The following is a 21,252-nucleotide window of genomic DNA, read 5'->3' on the forward strand; positions in this document are numbered from 1 at the left end:
GCAGCTTCCCGCCGGCCGTGCTTACCGCGTCCGGTAAAGGGACGCGATGTAAATCAGTCTAGCGGCCAGCCGCCTGTACTGGCCGCACATTAAGTTGCCTCGAGGTGCTTCTGTCAGGGGGGAGGGGAAGTGGGATGATTCGAGTGCCAGCTTCCGAAATCACGTGCCACGGAGAGCTACCGATTTCCGGCATTAGTTAACAAACGCTCGATATATTTCGAATTAATATCGTATGCATACGCAGAATCCAATCCATTTATTTCGCGATTATTACGCCTAAGAGGGTCGATTCGCCCGTGTGCCGTATCACCGAGCACACGTATGTGGCAGGAGGCAAGCCGATCGATCGTTAAGTTGGCGCCGGCTGCCGGGGACACTTACAAATTAGCCAATCAAGTTCTAATCCCTCTACGATTTACCCCAATCAGCCCGCATCCCGCCGCAAATACTTTAATCCGTCCATTAATCCTGCAAGATAAAAGTTTCCGGAGTAGTTACGGCCCCTTTGTCGTCGCCACGGTCAGCCGTATCGGTTCGAGAGAATCGGATCGAATGGCGAACGGCAGTGATAGTTCTCGATCCCTATTATTAGCAAAATAAGCGATCGTCGTGAGCAATGACAATCAGAATACGTACTTTGATTTTAATTGCTAAGAAGTGCTAAAATGTTTTTTTCACCTACATCTCATTGTAAAGAAAAAATATTTAGAATTAATTTTTCCTTCAATCTTGTTGCCTCGAAACGTAACATCAGAAATCAAATCGATTTTCGAAAAATGTTCACTTGTTTAAGTTGATTTCATTTCTGAGACTTTCTTTTAATTTTTTACGCAAATGTAGATATTTCCTCAAAGTGCTTTAATTACAGATATCTCAGAATTAAAAAATAAAATTAAAATAAAAAGCATAGAAGCATAGCTTTCCGTATAAGATATAGGATATAACGTTTCTTTTTTTCCTAGACTGTGCATGTCTCGCACTGCGCAACGTGGTTTTCTATCGCGGGTGTTTCCACGTCGGGGCGTCGGTATCTCTTCGGGGTGGTCATCCAGTTTATTTACGCGTCCGCTTTGCGGATCGAAAAACCCAAAAAGGAGTAAAGCGGCTCCGTGAGAGCGGATGGACCGGAGCGGCGCGAGCGGAGGTGCGAGCGTCGGTGGAATTTATACTCCGCGTCGTCGTGGCCGTCCCCGGGCAATTTTTTTTCAACCTCAACCTCGAGCAAAACCCCGCGGTCCTCCATCCCCCTGCCTACCCCCCTCGGCCCTCGTCCCGTCTCGCTCGCGCTACCGACGGCTATATACAGAACGCTGGACAAACAACAATAAATACATTTTCCCAGGCCGGGTGGCAAACCCGGTGAGGGGTGGAACTTCCATGCGAGCACGTACGGGCATAGCTTAGCGTAATCTGACTGCACACCACCCCATTTCAGCCACCGACCCTCCGCGCCAGGACGCACGCAACCCCCGTCGTCCTCTTCGTCCCCTAATCCCCCTTTTCGCCCGCCGTCCTCGCCGTACCGCTGTCAGGAGACTGCAAGCTCCCATGCCGTAGAGACAGAAACCGGCGAGGGGGTGGGCGGAAGAGAGATGGGGACAGGGGAAAAAAAAAGATAAATACAAGAGTCGACAACGCAGCGGGGAGTTAGGTGGCATCACCACCTGACGAAAGAATTCCGCGACCTGACCAGAATTTCATTAGCCGTGGTCTGGCGAGAGAGCGCGGCGAATGGGAAAGAGAGTGGCGAGGGGGTAAAGGCGGAAAATAGGGGGGGAGAGAATGGAGACGCGTCGGGCGCGTTTATCGGCGCGAAAGAGCTTGTTAAACGGCCCGTTTCACGGTACTGCCTTTTCTTCTCGGCGGTCGGGGGTGTCGGGAGAACGGAGATTTCGCGCGCGATGACGGCTTAAGAGAAGCGCGTCGTTACGGCAAGAACGAAAACAATTTTCGTTCAAGTATTATATTGTTTCAGACGGTATTCGCCGTTCGTATGTCGTAAGGAATAAACGCCAATGGGAGTATGATAGTATAATTTGCGTTACGTGAACGGCGAACGAAATTCGGGATGATAGACAAGTCACGTAAGAATAAATGGCGGCTATTTTTCAATTCATATTACTCTCAATCTTCATCTTGTATCTCTTTTAACAAAGTATGTTAGAACATGTAAGACTGTTTCTATTTATAACAATTTAATAATTATAGAAAAACTAATACTGTATCTTTATTTTTAATGAGATAATATAATTACTTTACGTTATATCATCAAAAAAGAAGAGAAAGAAAAATGTAAGCGTATAATAAGTAATTATTAGTGTAGAACTTCATAAAAGAAATAATAAAATTAGAGTCTAAAGATTCAATATTATTTAAAATCAAATTTCGTATTTTACCATATAGGAAACGAGATATTTCGTCGAATTCTACGCGCAATTTCATCGTATCACGCGGAAGAAAATTTAAACACTACAAGTCGACTTCCCTTTTTGAAACGGAAGTTTAAGTGCGCCGTTCTCAGCGTATCCGGAATATCATGGCTGCTCCGACCGTTCGGAATGCTAATGCGTGATTACGGCGGCCACGGCCGTAATACGCGAACTTTTTGTGCGGCTCACGTGTGACCCGGGGGCGCTTAAAACATCCCTTAAATTACCCCCATTAGCAAGGGTTGAACGCCGGGTAAACGAGGATTTCACTGGCGCTGTTACGCGAGATTTATTCCGTGGGAAATATTCCTTTCGGACGTTAAATTACGTCGTTATACCGGGGGCTCTTACTCCTCGCGCCCGACGAGTCGATCCAAGTATAAACTTAAGCCGATTTCGCAACGTATTGTACCGCTATCGCGCGTTTTCGCCAACGTATTAAATGTGAAGTAACGAGCCGACGGCGCAATGAAAGCGACGATTTCGAGTGGGCGACGGTATGGGAACTCCTTCACTGAAGTAGTTACAGACACCCACGTGTGGAAACACTTCGGTAATCGTCTGGAAAAATACGATGGCAGCCCTCCACGCAAAAATTGAAGCCGATATTATTCAACGGGAACAATGGCAAAGATACAAAGCGATTATTAAGACGGTTTTTTGTTTAGAATAAATAATTTCTTGAGATTTATTCTTATATAAATCGAAGGCGAACATTGCCCTAAGTTTTCATGATTATTATTACCTTCAATTTATATCAGATAAATCTGTAAAGATTATCCCAATGCCAATTGCAACAGCAAATGCCAATTACACAATTATATGTTTAATTATTTCTATCCGCGTGTTACACGCTCGTCGCTATAGGCATTGTCGTGATGGCTCCTCTTGGGGAGAAGAATTCTGCTGATGGCATCCCGTGTTTCGCACGTGACTAACGGCACGCGGCTCGAATCTTATCTCCCTAATTTCTCGAGAGCGGCCGTTCACCGTCGGCACCCGGGACCGAGAGACGTTTTCGCGGGCGATTTACGGAATTTAAACAGCCCCCCGGGATAAGGCGGCGGCGGCGGCGGCCAGGTCGGATTAGCAGGTTGCCCCCGCATCGGGATAATTCCCCTCGTCCTCTGCCCTGCCCCCGACTCTCGGCACAGCCGCCCCCGCCGTCAGCCTTCGGGGTAGGTTACGTCCTTCCTGCGGGATAAAACAAAACAGCCAGCGGAGTATATTAATGCTCGGCTTAATGCGGCCCGCCTAATTAATGGACCGACTCTCCGGACGCCCGCGCCCGGCCGCTCGCTCGTTCTAAAAGTAAGAGATAACGCCGCTGCAGAAGCATTATTAAAGACAAAAGCGCGACCGCGCCGCTCTCGTGCCCCCTGAACGAGTGGAAATTTCGGTAAGCGCTTCCTGACGTAAGGGATTTTCTTCCCTCCGCAGGTCGGAGAAGAAGAGAAAATAGGAGAGGACGGATGCGGACGATAATGATACATTTATTAAAACTATATCGGATTGAAATAAACGAGATTAATAGAATTAATATAAAATAGCACATACAACATCCCTGTCATATAAAGGTTTCTTTTCTAAACAAAAACTGCCTTGTCTGCCTTGTTTGTTGATTTGTCTTTACTGAAAATATCGGGATGTCGATGGTATCTCTCGGATCATAAGCTGCAGAAAATTGGTCGAGTGGAGGCAAGGGGTATTGACGAATTAAGTTTCCAAGATACCAGGGCGCAGCGCGCTGTCTTTCTATTTCTTCAAGAGATCCGGGGGTGGCACGCTGGGAGTGTCATGGATGCTGCAGGGGCGGAGCCTTGAGAGAGTTGCATCGAGACTGCTCGGCTGCGTCGATAAGCAGATCGCCCCCGCCCTACTGTTACGTATTCTTGATTTTTCAGACGCGTTTCTTACAGTATTGGGGAAGATTTTTACTGATTTTGAGACCCGCGCCTAATTTACTGAATTATCCTGATTAAGGGATCTTGATCGCGTCATGAGATAAATCGTCTAGAAATGTCAATTCGAAATGAATGAATGGTCAAAGCTATGGTTTTTGAATTACGCTCTCCTTACAACCGTATCCTCTCGATTGGCACGAGGGGGCAGGCAATCCCCATGGCGTAATACCATCGCGACGATAATGACCATCGAGAGCGTAGCGGCGGGCGGGCAACGGCTTGGTCAAGGAGGATACGTATTACGTATACCGACTCGTCGACAGGTTAGCGGTTCTCGAACGTGTAGCGGCTAATCGAATTATCGATGCTTTGAGGATCAGCGTCCGTGGATGATTCGATCACGTAGCTGATGAACAGTTCCGGCGGTCAGCGATGCGAGCCGCTTTCGAAGGGAAACCTCTCGTTATGGACCCTCCTCGGTAACGTTTGAGCGAGCTGTTTCCGCCGTGCTCCGCTGGCTTCTCGGCGACAGTAACCTCGGCCGTGTAATTAATCGCAAAAACCGACGCCGGCACTTGAAAATCGACGATTGTTCGCGAATTTCGCGCGAGGACAGTTTCCTTCGTTTCGACGCGTTCGCGATTTGGGAAGAGAAATAGTTAACCGTCAAAGTCAACCATCATCACGATCAAAGTTAACTGTCGGTTACGAAATCGGCTGAAAGGACGAATGTTCTTTCCGAGGGGGAAACCACACCCACCGCACCGATGAAAATCGCGGTTAAATACAAAGTGGAAATTGAGCGCCAACCTGGCTTGGCGGTCGAAGGTTTTCGAGGTCGTCGGCGGAATCCAGGTCGGCGTCCGCAGGAATTTCTGCGGTGAAATTCCATTGCACGTAACTCCAAATATTTCTGTAGTATCGTAGTTCGTACGAGGGGGGATTTCGAGTTTCAAAGGAAACACTCTCACCACTTCCGTTCGCGAAACAGCGACGTTTCGCCGTCCGAGAGTCTAACGCGCGACGACCAAGCGGACACACAGCCGCTACGGAAATTCTGTTGAAACGCGTAGACGCAACGCGAAGGTAAAGTACACGTGTACAAAACTCATACACACATTCGCGAGTGCTACGAAAAAAAAAGGGAAAAGAAAACCTAAACTGTTTTCAATCTGATCTAATTACATTGGCGAGGTCCGCCAAAAGAGCAACATAAATTTAACATATCGCACCAATCGATATTGCCTAGCGATTATTATGTGGGAAAGTTTATATGCGGGCGGATTTAATAGTTTGCATAATTTACCCCGCTAGTTAGTTATTCCATTAATCATTACCCCGGGTAGGTGTGTGCACGCCCGCGAATAACAATCGTACTATTATTTATAACGTATTCAATTTATCGGTAACCCGCGGGCGGAGGTAAAGCGTGTAATCGATTCAACTCGATTAATTAACTCGCCCCCGCGTATGCGATTGTAACCGAGGTGCCTCGGTGTGCACGGAGGCGTCTCTCGTTACCGTGGACGAAAACTTTCCGCCACCGCGCGCTGCCTCCGTCGCGTCTGTGTCGCGCAAAAAAACACACGCACACGCGCACACATATATGCACACATACACATTCTGTGTATGCGGGTCCCGTCCGCTTATCCGCGACACAAAGGCGTTTAATTAGAAGCGCATCGGAAAACGGGGGCATCATCCGGCATCTGGTTTTTGTCCCCGGCAATTTTCGCGTTCCGCCAAGGCGATACGGATTTTTCATCCCCGTCGCCGTTAATAATTAACGGATCAAAGGCATTGTATTAATATTTGCCCCGAAGTCCCCGACCGCACGGAAGATATTAACCCGCGTAATATTGTGTCCATGTTAAGGGGGAGAGGAGGGAAGGACATATTGAAACCGCACAAACTTCGCTCATAGCATCCGCGGGTATGAGCTCGTAAATATACCGGGTGGCTGAGATCGAACTTGGCGTAGTGCGCCCGGTGGACATCGCCCGAGGAAAAAGACCGACCTGTCAATATGCGCGACGTTAACCGAGTCAAGACCAAACAATCCAACAATATCTTGCTGTTTGTCTAACATGTACATTCACAGTTAGAGAAATTACATTTTCCGAAAAACGTTCTCGATGGAATAAGTAACATATTTACAGGAAATTTGTATACATTTCCGTCAATTCGGCAGAAGAATTACGCTTTTCTTTTTCTGTTACGATCTGTGCAAGCGTTATGCTATTCTTATACACTTAAAAGGACACCGTGGCTCTTCAGAGGAATTACCTAATGTTTATCCAGAGCACGGACAGCGGTCGGCTACCCGAGTCGTTGGGTTGTTTCGGAGCCGGTGGTGCTTAAACGCGCAATAAGTGGAGGAAGAGGTAGGAGTGGGAGGGTCAAACTAATTCGATTCTAAACTCTGACCACATCGCGAGAAAGAGACCATAGGACGGGACGCTCCGATGCGGGAGGGAGATTCGCGGGGGATGAGAAAGGCTACACGCCCGAACAGGCCGAACGGGGTGGACACAGATGGCACTAACCGCGCCGTTAAATTCTCAAGCCGTAACTCTAATTACTCATAGACAAGCCGACATTCTAGTGCCAGATGCCGGTGAAACTTGTTAAAAGCACGCGAACGCGATTACTCATTCGATCCTGGACGCCGGCAACTGTCGCCGGAAGTCGATCCGACCGTTGCGGCTTCCGGATCAAAGTGACAACGTAAAAAACAGCTTTTGTAATAAATAAGTGATACTGAATCAATTTTCACCGTCATCAGAGCGAAATCAATATACCAAATATAAATAAGTATAATGACAAAGTCTGAGATATCGCGCTTGTGTTCGGCTTAAATTTTACGAGACACGACAAACATACGATCCATAGTTTCTACGATGGTGATTAAGCCAACATTTTCTGTACCATGTTGCAGGCGATAAAATGACTATGGATGGGAGCAAAAGCGAACCGGGCAAGAACGGGGCCACTCAACAGGAATGCGCGGGTTGCGGAAAGACGATTACGGAGAGGTAAGTGTTCCGCTTCATTTGCGTGACGCAACGCTACGTGTACGTTTCACATCCTGTCCTGAAATAACACTAATCGTCTACAATGCCTTATATCCTCAGACATATGAACTGGATTAAATAATTTTTCCTAATGAAAGTCGAACCACGCTGTCCAAAATTCGCAACTTGATATTTGAATGAAATGAGTAATTATAATTACAAATAGAAAACTTTATAATAATGCACGCTCGACATAGTTGTAGAATATAAAATAATTACATTTAATTTCTAAATTATTATATAAGGAATTTTGCCGAAACAAACTAAACTTAAATAAAATAATAGTAGTAGTAATCTCTTTTCTTTATTTTTAATAAAATTTTTTAGTCGGTAATATTACTCAATTCTTAAAATTTAAGTTTATGTAACTACAATTTTTATATTAAAGTTATAATTTTCAGTGCGTTATTATTGCACTAATGAGATCAATCGTAGTTAAAACACATTAAATAAATCCGGAGATAAGAAAAAGCTGAATCTTTTATATATGTATAGTTATAAAAAGCATATTCTATAAAGTTTAATAAACACTCTTGTATTTTCTATATTCAGATGCTATCAAATAATAATTCTATTTAAACAGATATCTTCTGAAAGCATTGGACATGTATTGGCACGAAGACTGCTTGAAATGTGGATGTTGCGACTGCAGGCTTGGCGAGGTCGGTTCGACGCTCTACACCAAGGCTAATCTCATCCTTTGCAAAAGAGACTATCTACGGTAAATAACGAACAATTTAATCGATCAGTTTCTCGTAAAAATATTTTCGGCAAGATTTTCGCGGATTCGATAGCGTTGCGCATCTCGTGTCGACGAGTCAGTAAACAGACAGACAGATTGACAAAAGCGATTGACGAAAGACGCTATTGCGGAGGGGAGAAGACGAAATCGAGGCGAGCGGCGGCAACAAATCGAATTTTACAGATGAATTTCCCTTATTGAATACACCCACATCCCATATAAACACAAGCGAGAGCAAATAAACCGTGTTGAGATTACAGAGTCCCGAGGGAATGCGCGCAGGTGGCGCGTCCGCATGAGGAACACGCACCGTCGAAACATTGTGGCCTTTATTAATGGCCCAATATTTGAAGACGGCATATTCGCGGTGCCCGTAAGCTTATTGGTTTTCGTCGCGCGCACGGGAGTGAAACTTTCCGCTCGCTCTCGTCATCGAACGAACGATTTTTCTTGCGTCGCGACAAAAGTCAGACTTCCCAAGTTCCGATAGTGTTATATTTTACGGCGATATTTAATTACTCAAAGAATCAATACATAACATAAAAGAATATTGTATCGGATTCATAATTACTTAATATATAAAATATGTAGAATAATTATAATAGAGTATTATGTCTATTTTTTTTATGTTTGATAGACTCTTTGGAAATACCGGTCATTGCGCAGCGTGCAGCAAAGTTATTCCAGCTTTCGAGATGGTGATGCGCGCGAGGACCAACGTTTACCACTTGGAATGTTTCGCTTGTCAACAGTGCAATCACAGGTAAGAACGCAAATAACGATACGATGTGATAATTTTCTTCCTCGCAAAAAGAATCTTTTATTTAAATTTAAAGAGAATAAAACGGTATTAAGATTGAAACTATATTAACCGTATTAACTGTATTCAATAATCAGCGGAATTCCAAGAAACGCGCCGACGAAACAACAAGTTTCGATTCACGTCGCGCCGAAGTGTGGTCTCGCTTCCGCGGGCCCCCCTTCGGCGGCGCTATTATTTTATTAACAATAATGAAAGCCGGTAATTAAACATTCACACCCGGCGGCGCCGACGTCGGCGGCGACGGCAAAGTCGCTTGCTCGAGTATTCCTCGTGGCAGCTCATCCGTATAACAATTTAATTCGAGCCACCCCAGCCGCGCGCGCCCGGGGGTTTGCCTAACTTCTGCAGCACTTCGCAACACTTCGCTTACTTATTCACAACAACCGAGTTAAGCCGAGGCTCGTTCGAAAGCCGGGACTCGAGCGCCGAGACGCCTCGGCGGATCTGCCGAATGGAGATAATCGGTGCGCGAAGGCTCGAGAGCCCGCACGTTACGCTTTTGCGAGACGCCACGAAGAGGGCAGCTTCTCCATCTCTACTCTTCTCTTTGCGCAAAATGACGGGCAACATGTTTTCCAAGTATTTAGTTCTTTTCTTAGAACTTCACTAGAATCCCATCAAAGAGTCACGATTGTCGGAACTGTTCGAATAAAAGCTTTGAAATTTTGTAAAATAAATATACACGAATATTTAATATCTAAGAATAAGTTATTTGTTTTTGGTAAAATTAGACGTTACACGACTACTGTCTCCCGTTCCATATTACGGTCGATGTAAACGTTGGTTCGCTCCCCTAACTCGAGACTTTCGTGGAGGATCAATGCCGTAGAGCGAGAAGAATCCGCTCGACGTTTCCTCTCTTGACGAGCATAATTGACGCGAGAGCTTCCGACGTGGATGCGAAGGCATTCGGAGACATTCGCCAGGAGAGGGAAGAGAGAAGAGAGAGGGAGAGAGGCTAGGAAAGTCAGAGTTGCGAACTATGCGAGCGACGTGTGGGTGCCTCGAGGTGCACGTCAGATGCAAATCATGCCGACTAATTTCTCGGAAAACTCACGAATCCGGAGGGAGAGAGAGCAGACCGAATATTCGCGGCAAGAGATACGTCCGAGTATAATAGCGCAGCGATAAAGCCGAATAGCCGAATTAATTATACCCCCGTGTCTTTGGTTGTCCAAAACAGTTGAATCATTCGGTGCCCAACCCTTTGGCTCGGCTAGTTACCAAAAGCGTCCGTTTTACGTATGTGCTGATTAACTTTGGGGAGAGAGCCAAATTAATCTTTGTAGATTTCGACATATTAATATTTTATTTATTCAAATTAAATTTGCAAAAAGCCGCCCGTATAACAGGAGGAATAAAACGTATAAACGTATAAAGTTTCGATTTTTATATTTTCTTTTAAAAGGACACAATGCAATTATTTAATTTAATGACGGCGAGCTGGCTTCCAACGCCGAAATAATTAAACTCCATTTAAACGATTATATAATTGCACTTTCTTTCTCTTTCTCTCTTTTTAGATATATTGTATCTTTTAATAGCTATTTCATTATCTTAGTTAAATCAACTTAATTGTACAGGCTTATACCATTTCTTTTTCCCCTTTGTTTTTGTTTCTATTTCTTGTTTCCGTTTTTCTCTCTCAGACTTGTATATACAAATACTATGTACCGAATCAAATTATTATTTTACTTTATTCTATTTTATTTTATTTATCTTTCTTGCTATTATACATTTTCCATAAATTTGTCATGCTGTCTTCATATATAGTACCTACATTTTAGAAGAATTTTGTAGATCGATTAAATGCCGTTTTGATATGGAATAAGTTACGTCAGGGGCGAAAAAGAACGGGAAACGACGAAATCGCTTCTTTATGCCACTTCACAGGGTCGATGGCATTTCGGCATTTAATGTCACTTCCCGACATTTGCCCGACCTTTCTTGCACCCTACAGCTGTCTAGTCTGAATTGATTCGAGCTACGAGACCGAAACATCGAAAGCGTACGTCAGAGCGCTGGCAGGAAACGCGCAAGTTTTGTACACGTTTGTGTTTCTATGGATTTATAGACTATTGATAGAGTATATAATAAAAAATATATTGAACTATAATATAACTAATAATGATTTCTACAAACATTAGAAAAAATAGTCTTTTATACAAATTAAAAGCCACCGTCTCGCGCGACATGGTCTAAATCCTGAAACGGATGTCCTTAATGAACGCGGAAACAAAATCGTCGTCGCGGGGAGTGGCAGTCGTCACGAAGTAAAATTTAACGGCTCTCGTCGCGAAGAGCTCGTCGTCGACGCGTGACTATCGAGCGAAGCCGATTATGGCTTAAAGATACGTCAGCGGAAAGTATACTTTCTTTCGCGGTCGATGGTAACGCGCACCCTTAAGGCGAACCATTGGTCAGGGGTCGAAGAGGTTGACCGTACGCAAAGGCGGAAACGGATGTGGCCGTTGGGTCACGCGATCACCACCGAGCCGAGCATAAAACACCTGAGTTGTTTAATCATACGCTCCCGAGGTGGAAGCCGTGGTTCGAGAACTCGGTAAGGGTTAAGACCGGCCGGTTTCTTTCTCTCTTTTCCCTTCGTCGGCCACCTGAGTTTGTATCGCGATACGGAAGTGCGGATTACTCATTGACGAGCGGACGTGCAAACGCGACGGTAATGAAGGGCCTTGGATTGGACGAATCGTTCGTGATAGCCGCGCGAGAGTTCAAGTATGAAAATTTAATCCTCCAACTTAACGTATAACGTACCGTTGGGTTCCTGTTAATATCCTTCCACGATAAACTTGTACGATAATTCTATATGATAATTACGTGAACATTTCAATTTATATGCTAATTTTCTTGATACCATCGTCTTACAGGCGACTGTTTCAATTTATTTATTATTAAATGACGAAAAAATCAGAAGGTAACTGGCTTTTAAAAACTGTCGGTGCTTGTATTCGCGTTTATCACGATGCTACGTGAAACTAGTTACGGCCTAAGAGGATTAGGTAGGAAAATTCAAATTTCTACATCGTATTCAGCGCTTTAGCGCACGACGAGATGTAAATTCGCAAGTAACTTGTGACAGAAAACTTAAGGTACCGAGCGGTTGCCAAATATTTTTCTACGGTGGCACAGAATTATTCTTGCTAATGTAATCACGCTTCATCTGTGATGGTATCATTATTAACGATGTTTTCTCAAGCAATAATGGGAGAATTGTGAGCGAATCGAAGAGCGCGCTTAATAAAATTATAAAAGTCCATCATATAAACGGCATTAACGGGGCGAACGCTTTCGCCTGTTTTTCCAGCGTGATTCTCGGCTAATATCTCACGGCGATCGAAACGCGCGGATAAAAAAATATCAAATTTATACCGTCCCATCGGTGGCGGGTATCTCCCGCGCGTGCACGCTGTTTAAAGCCGATGACGCACTTTGTGCGTCGCGCAGTTTCGAGATTTATCGCGGCTGCGTTTCGACCACCAATTCGTCGGCGGCCGCTCGCGTTCGCGAGCATCGACGAGTTACGCGGATTAATTTAAAGTGTCGCTTGCGCGCGAGATGCCGGATGAGTCCGAGCGAAATATACGCAAAATATACGGATGAAGAAATTATATCCGTACGTCGCGCTCGCATGTACGGATGAAAATAAGCCGGTAATTTGCACATATTTTGCGGTAAAACTTTCGGGTGGCGAAAATCGGCTTTGGCAGCGCGATTGTCATCAACATAATACAGTTAATGCATCGCAATAATTAATTAATAACCAACGCGGCAGAGATACACACACACGCTACGTTATTAGCTTGTCAAATAATTGTATCAATAATCACGCATTGATAATTATTGTATAATGAAAAAGCGAAATGTGTGCGCTCGTAAATCACGGCGAGTCGTCGGCCTCGCAACATTTTCTAAAACGTAAAGTTTCGAAAGAGAAAGAGAGAGAGAGCGGTCGGGTAGATTTTAATTAAATTCTACGATCTCTCCTCGCGCGCTCTGAAACGACCGCGTAGTAAGACGCGACCGACTTAAGCTCTTCCTCGACTTACGATCTCTGCCCGAGGAAGCTTCGTGAGTCTCGCCTTTGTCTAACGAAAGCACGGCGGGCATTGTCGGACGACTGCTCGTCCTTCCCCGCCGACGGGCGCAGCATTGTTCGTGCTTATATTGTATTTTGGCATTACGAGTTAGCCGGTTTAATTGTTATTGTTCCGCGGAGCTTATCGAACACTGTGCCCTGTTGCATTCCCACGCGAATCATCGCCCGGCATCGCAATTACTCCTAAATCACTAAACTCCCCTTACCTGCGAGCGAGCAGTTACACGTAACTTACGACATTGACACCATTTATCGACTTTCCGATAGCGGCACCCGTGTTATAAGCGTCGCAAAACCACGCCCGACCGTATATCAACGTCTGCGTACGTCGAATATCCAGGAACAATATTTAAATAATAATACATGGTACAAATCATGAAATTTGATACAAGATAGCCAGTATAATTCTTTGAGTCATCTCTAGCTTTTGAGTAATTATATAGCGATGCAAATAAAATTGTAGTACTTCTGGGATAAGCTACATTTCGGGATATATAGAAAATAGATGAGATCATATTTTTTAATTAATTTTATGCAGTCTCTGATTTGATAGAATTTCGATTTAAGGCTCGATATTATAGAATGTTTAAATAATTGAAACGAAAATTGCGACAAATGACGACACTACCTAGAAATTTGTATTAAAAATAATTTCACTTCAAATTATAATCATATAGTCAAATTTACCATTAAAAAATTTAATAACATGGAAGTGACAGATAAATGGAAATGGAACATCCTGGGGGTTCCGGAATTTATTATTTTATTATAGTGCCTAATAGCTATTTAAAATAGAAAAAAATATCCGCGGGTCGATGTTCAAGAGATTCGGCAATTAAAATCTCGCGGATTATACATCCCACCTCGCGATGGATAATACACTATCGCTGTACTATACAGTTATTACTCGTCTTGCCGAACTTGTATCTCAGCACGGCCCTGCCATTATCCGAGAGCTAACCCGCGCGAGATCCTCGGAATAAGGACAATGCAAAGTTAATTTCGCCCTACGATTCTCGAGGGTGAAGACGAGGGGGTGAGAAAGAGGGCGGACGCTCTCGCAGCCGGGTAAAGTAAGCGATATAGGTGGGCGTCGTGTGCGATAGGACGAGGTGACGGCGCCAAGGCGGTGGTGGTGGTGTGTGGTCGAGAGCGGGTTGAGGAGAGAGAGAAAGCGGCCATTTTGTTTCCGGTGTCCCGGGAGCACTTCCGGTCACCGTCACGCAGTCCCGCGCCACGGAGTGCCCCCGAGCTCCTGAGAGATCTCCTTCCGCGATTATATTCAAATTAAATGCGCCGGTCCGACCGGTAATATACTGCCGCCAATTTAGCTACAACCCCCCGGGGGATGGTACGCCTTACCTCCCTCCGTTCCGCCGGCCGTTTCGCGCATCGGAGGCGCAAGAACCATGCGAATTGTCTCGTTTTGCTGGGGCGCGTGCCGCCACGGTGTTGATGATTTTCGACCTGCGGTTTCGACGCCGGATCCTCGATAAAGAGCGCCCATCGTATGCGGGCATAGTGATCGCGGTGAGCCAATCGACGCGGCGTCGCTCTAGTGGGAGGATCGTTTCCGGAATTTCGCGATAGATAACCGAACAGATAGATAGAAATGTATGGAGAAAAATTCATGATCGGTCTACAAATAGGAGATACGTCCTCATCGGCTATTTTGCATTACGACGTTTCATCAGTGCTCACGACAGGCTTTTTATTCATGGATTAACATTTTATTTGAAAATCTATTACACGTTTGTCGTTGTGACGCACGACGCGTTTTCGTGTCGTATTACAAAAGGAAGAATAAATCGTAGAGAGGTCAAACTCTAACGATAAACGACAAAGGCAGAGATCGCAACCAGGGTACAAACTACAAAACCGTAATCGTTTCATGCCGCGAGATCGACAATAAATTCCCGGGCGGCGCGACAAGGAATTCGCTTCCGGTTTTGGTTGTGTCGCGCCGCGCGCACGTATCGCGTTCAAGCGCGGCTGCATCCGAACAGTGGGGTTTCGGTTGCACCATTTTCAATGGTGATAATCCGACGTGCCGAGAGGGCCTCGTTGCGCGCGAGTCGAACCTGCTTTGTCACCGGATAACCTAGACTCGCATTCCCGGCTCCGATGGCGATAGACCTGCCACTTCCCGTTCCCTCCCGCCCTCTTGATACCCCTGACTGCCCCCCGGCATCGGTCGTTCCCTCCCGCCGATGGGTCCCCGCGTCCGATACCAGTCCCCGACAAACGCGCGCACCCTCGCGCCCGGTGCCCTCGAGAGAGACGGAGACAGTCACAGAGAGAGAAAGAGAGAGAGAGAGAGACGGAAAGCGAACGTCATCGACGGCGCGAGCATATTCGTGTGCACTTCAAAACGATACGCGGCCGAGGCGAGCGGTAATAGGCGTAACGCCATGATTATAGATGAAATGTTCCGCGGGGGAGACGGAGAGCGGAATCGTATTACTCGAGCGGCGACGAGTCAATTCTCAGGTGCGACAAGCGGCACAGAGAGAAGAGGCATTACAGTAGGGAGTGATTAACGGACCGTCTGTCGTGTGGAAGATTCGGTATCGCTTTCGAAACGAACAGTCACGACAGTAATTCAGTAATTATAAAAAGAAAATACTTTTGACGCCGATCTGTGTAAGCTATTGTCTTGTGATAGTTGTGATATGTCGATATCGATCCTATACCCGCGGAGTATCTCGTTTCCAGACTCGTATCTCTCGCGTGCAAATAGCTATGGATGAAATCAAAGATTACTTGTGTGGGCGAAGAGAAGAGGCGAGTGTCACAACGTTTGCGTTGGCCGTTACACGGGTATTCATTTACTCGGTGAACAGTGGCCGACGGTGGCGGAGACGGGAGGGAAAATTTGCCGGAGGCGGCATCGCGTTAGGGGGGGTTTGTAATAGGCGTACACACGCGTACGGGCGCGCGTACACGTGTGCGTATGCATTTACGCGGCGCGCTGCCAATGATTTATGTATACCGCTAATTACCAGCGTGCACTGCACTGTTTTATCCGGCGATCATAGTTTTATTAGGCCAACCTGTGCATTGCGGTATTGTCAGCGCCAAAAGCACCCCGACACGCCGAACAAACCCCCGTACCGGTTGCACCGAAATGCACCGCGCACCGCGCTGCGTTTGTAACGCTGCGGGCGCGGGCACTTTCCGGGAGCGAAACCGTTTTACGAGGTATTCCGCGTGCCCCGATCTGTGAAATCTGATCGTGTTTCCTCATTAATTTCAAATCTGAATCTCTTCTTTGTTTCTTCAATAAAAATTTATATAACATCGAAAGATTTGGATTTACAAAATACGTATTATTATATTACGGAAAGCGCCTGTCTCAGACAAAGTTATATTTTATCTGAACTGTACGATTTCATGTACTTCTCGAAATCCTTTCTGCATTCTTAAACCGTATGGTAATAAATTATTTTATGATAAAGTGGGACATACCCATGGATTCGCGAGAGCGACGGGAAACGCGCAAAAAGGGGCCGTTGTTATAAATGAGAGACGCGATAGCTCTTAACGTCGAAATTAATTCATATCCGCCGTCGCCGTTGCTGCCTAGACGTAATCCCTGGATTTTTGGAGCGCCCTCGCGCGGAGCGATGGCTTTAATCTCCGGTTTAGGGACCTTGCTAGAAAATAGACGCACCTAAGCCCCATACGGCTTAAACGTGGCTTTAAACTCGTCGTATGCGGACGATCCGCGTCACTCTTACGCATGACGCGCGATATATTGGAACGCAGCTGACTCGCTTCTGGTGTGCAATTTGTTACGATCAAAATAATCGGGACGACCGACGGTTCAGGCGGACGTTGTAAAATACGAAACGAATGACGACTCGTAAAAGATTATTCGTATACGAAATCGTGAAATGGAATGTGATCTCGTTCTACTCAAAATAATTCTGCTGTTAGTTTCTGCCACGAACTAAATTGATCTCACTTTTATTCGCACGACCCATTAGCCAACGGATTCCATAATTAACGCGAAAACAGCATCGTCAGTGCGCGCGCGAAATGCTCGCGACAGAGTAATTAGCGAGACACGGGATTCCGTTAAACGCGTAGAATTAATCGCGCAAATACGAGATTAGCCGATGTGGGACGCGCACGTGAATGTGTGTATAATACATGAATGTGCACCTATGTGCCGTATCTCTCTCTCTTTCTCAATTTCTCTCTTTCTCATCCTCTCTCTCTCTCTTTCCCTCTTTCGCCCGTATTCCTCTGTATCGCTCTCTATAAAATATATATATGTACGAATTGTCTATTACGTTGCCGATAAAACGATACCAAAATTGCCGCACCGCAGCAAATATCGTTATAGAAACTAACGTGATTCGCCCCGGGCTGGCCGTCCGTGTCTAGATTTACTATAATTATGTTTGAAATGCGATCGTAAACACTTCCATACGACCGGCTTAATTGTGTAGCTAAATACGATTTATAAAAATCCAATTATTACTTCACGGCTGAAAATGTGCCGTACTAGCGATTACATACATTTTGAATGCGCCGTGCGTGTAGAGTATCAAACGTAGAATATTCAGAGATAAACTTTAAATAAACAGATACTCGTCGCAAATATTTCGCACGAGCGGAGTTCAAAAATGCACTCGCACGGATGTCTCGCGCGTGGCGTGCGGGATCCGCGTTTACATTTCACAAAATAAAACGCAGATCGCGCCGGGCGACAGACAGGTTGCTTATTTATTAGCGCGAGTCATGCAGCTCGTGGGTCTGGCGAAAAATTGTCCTTTCTAGGATCGGGGGGCTTTCGTGTCGCGACGCGATGTAATCGCGGCAACGACACGCGTGCCCGCGTGCTCACGATCGTCCCGCATTCGATAATCCGTGGCGTGTTTGTGCGCAACGACCGCGTCGTGCCGTGAAAACAATATACGCGTACATTTTTCGTTCCGCGCATGGCTCGGCATAAAGCGAGCCAATTACGAAAAAGCGCGGAGCGGAGCGGCGCGGCGCGGCGCGGCTCATTGTCAGCTCAGCTCGCCGAAATGCCAGTTGCGGCCAGAATGCGTGGTTGAAGATATTCTTCGCGCGGCCGTCACGCGACGGCGCCAATCCCTCGCGAGAAATTGCGCGATTTGTACGATACGGCGAACGAATCGTCGTAACGCGGCGAATCGATTGTAATGAGCGTCGTAAATTGATCCGCGCGCCACGCTTTCCCTCCTTATGCCAATTCGGTGAGTGAGAAATGCGGGGGTGCGGTTTACCCTCGTGCATGGCAATAAACTGCGTTCTGCGCACCGACGATACACGCGAAACTAGAAAAATTCAATACGTATCCTTGTTACATCGCTTGTCAAAGAAAATGACATGTTTTGACCGCGACGAGAGATTGACAAATTTGCGTAACTGCTGATTTGACTGATCGCGTTATCGTTAATGCAATCTGAATTTCTTATTCCGCGAGCGTATCTGACACGCCATAATACATGACGTGAAATTAAACGCGTCGGCGATATCGCGGTCGGGTTTAATGCACAAAACTGCATAACACCGCTGGAGCTCTTTCGATAATAGCGTTCAGTGCGTTCGCAAAACGGAACGCTGGCTAATAAATAATAAGGGGGTACAAGAGATCGGTCGTGCGCGCGTGACCGTCGATAAAATAATAATTACCGTCGACAATGCGCCCGAACAAATTGCCCGTTAATTTTTGCCGATAAACATTCGTAAGCCCCGTAGAGGCGAAAACCGTATGCACGCGACGCGTAAATAATAGCCAAAATGCGATCACCAAAATCGCTCCCCCAAACCCGCGCGGAAGGGCGCGGTTTGCGCTCGCCGGTGCGTGTCGCGTGTGTATGCGAGCGGGCGAGCGTGGAGGAAGGGGCGGTTAGCCTCCGCATAAATATCAACGCATAATAATTTTGGATGGTTATTAGCGATAATAAAATCCCAATTTATCGAACGGCAACTCGCCCCCCCCCCCGCCGCTCGCACGGCCCTCGCGATTTATAATCTGCCCACCCAGTGCTTCGTCACGATCGCGCCGCGCTGCACCGAAACAATGCGCCGATGTTTATCGGCAATGGGAAGAATTTATTCTCGCCGCGATCGGGAGCGCGACGCCGTTTTTTCTCACGATCTCTTTAGACGAGTTTCCGAGATCTTTCCATCCCTTGAATTTCTAATTCATATCTAATATTTATTATAAAAGATTAACAGAACTTATGAAAAAAATCTTAGCTGAGATGTACTTTATTTTCGTGATTATCAACGAGTACATTTTCTTGACGTCGACATAATTAAAAAAATCCTTCATGACCGAACAAGATTCTCTCGCGAACATCGCGATATTCGCGAATCTGCTTCTGGCAGATCATAGTCAAACTAATTGTAAGGCGCGTCGCCCTTCACCCCTTCTGACGCATTTGGTTTCTGAGTTACGCAAAGTCTGCCGTAGACACCCTGTATCTACTGGCACGCAACAGGGAATTAGGCAACGCGTTATAATATCACTCGTCACATCCGACAGCATCTCACCGAACTGCGTACAGTTTCCGTGAGATACGTGAGAGAGATTACGCGACGTACACCTAGAACTCCCGCGAGGATCAAACGAGTCATCTGCAACTCATTGATTTTGAAACTATAGCTATTACAAATTTCTTTCACTCATAATTATTCTTATTAATCAAAAATTCGATTAGCAACGAAACCAGAGTTATTATAAGTGGCAGCTTTATAATAAATTTACATGCTAATAAGTGCATCGCTTATAAGTACTCGAGTATAGAGTCAGGAAACCATATCGCGACGACCTAACGCACACATCTCTATAATCGATATCGTTCCATCGAGACGAGAGAAACTTTCGAGGAACGAGCTTTCAACATTGTCCTTTCTTTCTTTCTCCCTCTCTCGCAAATAGCTTTCAGCGAACGTAAGCTTCGTATATTCTCTAGCACTCGTCCAGTGCATCAATTTCAACTTTCCCCGCCATCTCGAGCCACGGCATCCCTCCCGCATTCTTAGTCGACGCATTTTCTTCCACTTAACTTTTCCGGGCGATAAGGGCGCGGCCCATCGTCCGCGTTGTCGACGACAGGGGGTTTGGCGAGCCGCCCGCCGGGACGCATGCAAAGTAAACTTGTTCTTTAGTTCGTTAGGTCGGGCCGAGAACGGCGGAGAGACAGGGGTTGCTTTCCGCCTTACTTACGGGACTCGAAGGTGAAAAGATAACCTACGAGCATTATTCACCGTGGAGGAGACGAAGTGGCGCAGGCTACGACCGGATGCTGCCTGAAAGCCGAGAAACGAGGGAACGAGATCGTTCGCGTACCATCTTACGTGTTCTCGTAGTTTTATCGCGAGCACTTGGCGTTTCTCGTGCCTTTTTACGCCGTTTTGATACTACTTTTCGAAGTTTCAAAATTTATTCACGCGACGTGCGAAGAAAGGAGGAAATTTCAGCGTTGACTTTTTTATCCTGTGCCGACGATTTTGTAGTTTTTTTTTCTTTAATGATTACATCAACAGTCTTAAAAATGTTTGTCGAGAATTTCTCACAGTTTGCAACGTCTTACATGGAACAACTCTTGATTCCTGCATTTTTGCCCGGCATCCGTCGTCGTTACGATCTCGTTAAGGAGCGAGTTTTGCACAGCTCATCGCGAGGGCAAAAGAGGATGCCCAAGGGCCAGTCTCTCGATGGCCTTCCCTTACGAGGGTGGAGGATGGATTCGAACTCCCAAGGGTGAAATGGCTCATTCCGACGCACTTATCCAGCGCGGGCCGTAGATAACCATAGATTAATGGGGCCTGGAGACTCGCTGAACGATAGAAAGAGAAGAAGAGAAAGAGAAAGATATACGTATTATAAGCGAACGAGAGGAAATAAGAGAATGAGCGATGGAGCGAGAGAGGGTTTATTTCGGAGAAACGACGACGGAGTCAAGAATGAAAGAGAAGGTAGATCTATAAGAGGGGGCGTTATACCTAGGCGACCCCGTTGATTTATTGTTTATTAAGAAATATGGCCGTTACCTCGCTCCCGTGGATTAACCTTCTTCTTGCTCTCGTTCTTAATGTTCGATGAACTCGGACATCGGGCCGTAAAGAAAGCCGATCGGTTCAAACTTTAGATTATCTTCCTACTTGGACCAGTAA

General features: G+C 45.9%; 2 protein-coding genes across 4 annotated transcripts in view; one reads left to right on the forward strand and one right to left on the reverse strand.

Moving 5' to 3' along the window:
* LOC139770897 (uncharacterized) overlaps positions 1–21,252 on the reverse strand; it is a 198,322-nt gene that overhangs the window by 136,950 nt on the left and 40,120 nt on the right. The gene's annotated exons all lie outside the window — the stretch shown is intronic.
* The window catches only part of LOC139770870 (LIM domain only protein 3), a 77,140-nt gene that overhangs the window by 34,828 nt on the left and 21,060 nt on the right, over positions 1–21,252 (forward strand). Inside the window, exons 2-4 of the mRNA XM_071703130.1 lie at positions 7,272–7,368; positions 7,991–8,128; positions 8,787–8,912. Of these exons, the coding sequence (XP_071559231.1) occupies positions 7,280–7,368; positions 7,991–8,128; positions 8,787–8,912 (353 nt within the window). The 5' untranslated portion in view covers positions 7,272–7,279. The remainder of the gene's footprint in view (positions 1–7,271; positions 7,369–7,990; positions 8,129–8,786; positions 8,913–21,252) is intronic.

Source organism: Temnothorax nylanderi, unplaced genomic scaffold (genome assembly GCF_030848795.1).
Source record: "Temnothorax nylanderi isolate EJ_2023f unplaced genomic scaffold, tnyl_v1.0 TNYL_tig0003_pilon, whole genome shotgun sequence".
Lineage (NCBI taxonomy): Eukaryota > Metazoa > Arthropoda > Insecta > Hymenoptera > Formicidae > Temnothorax > Temnothorax nylanderi.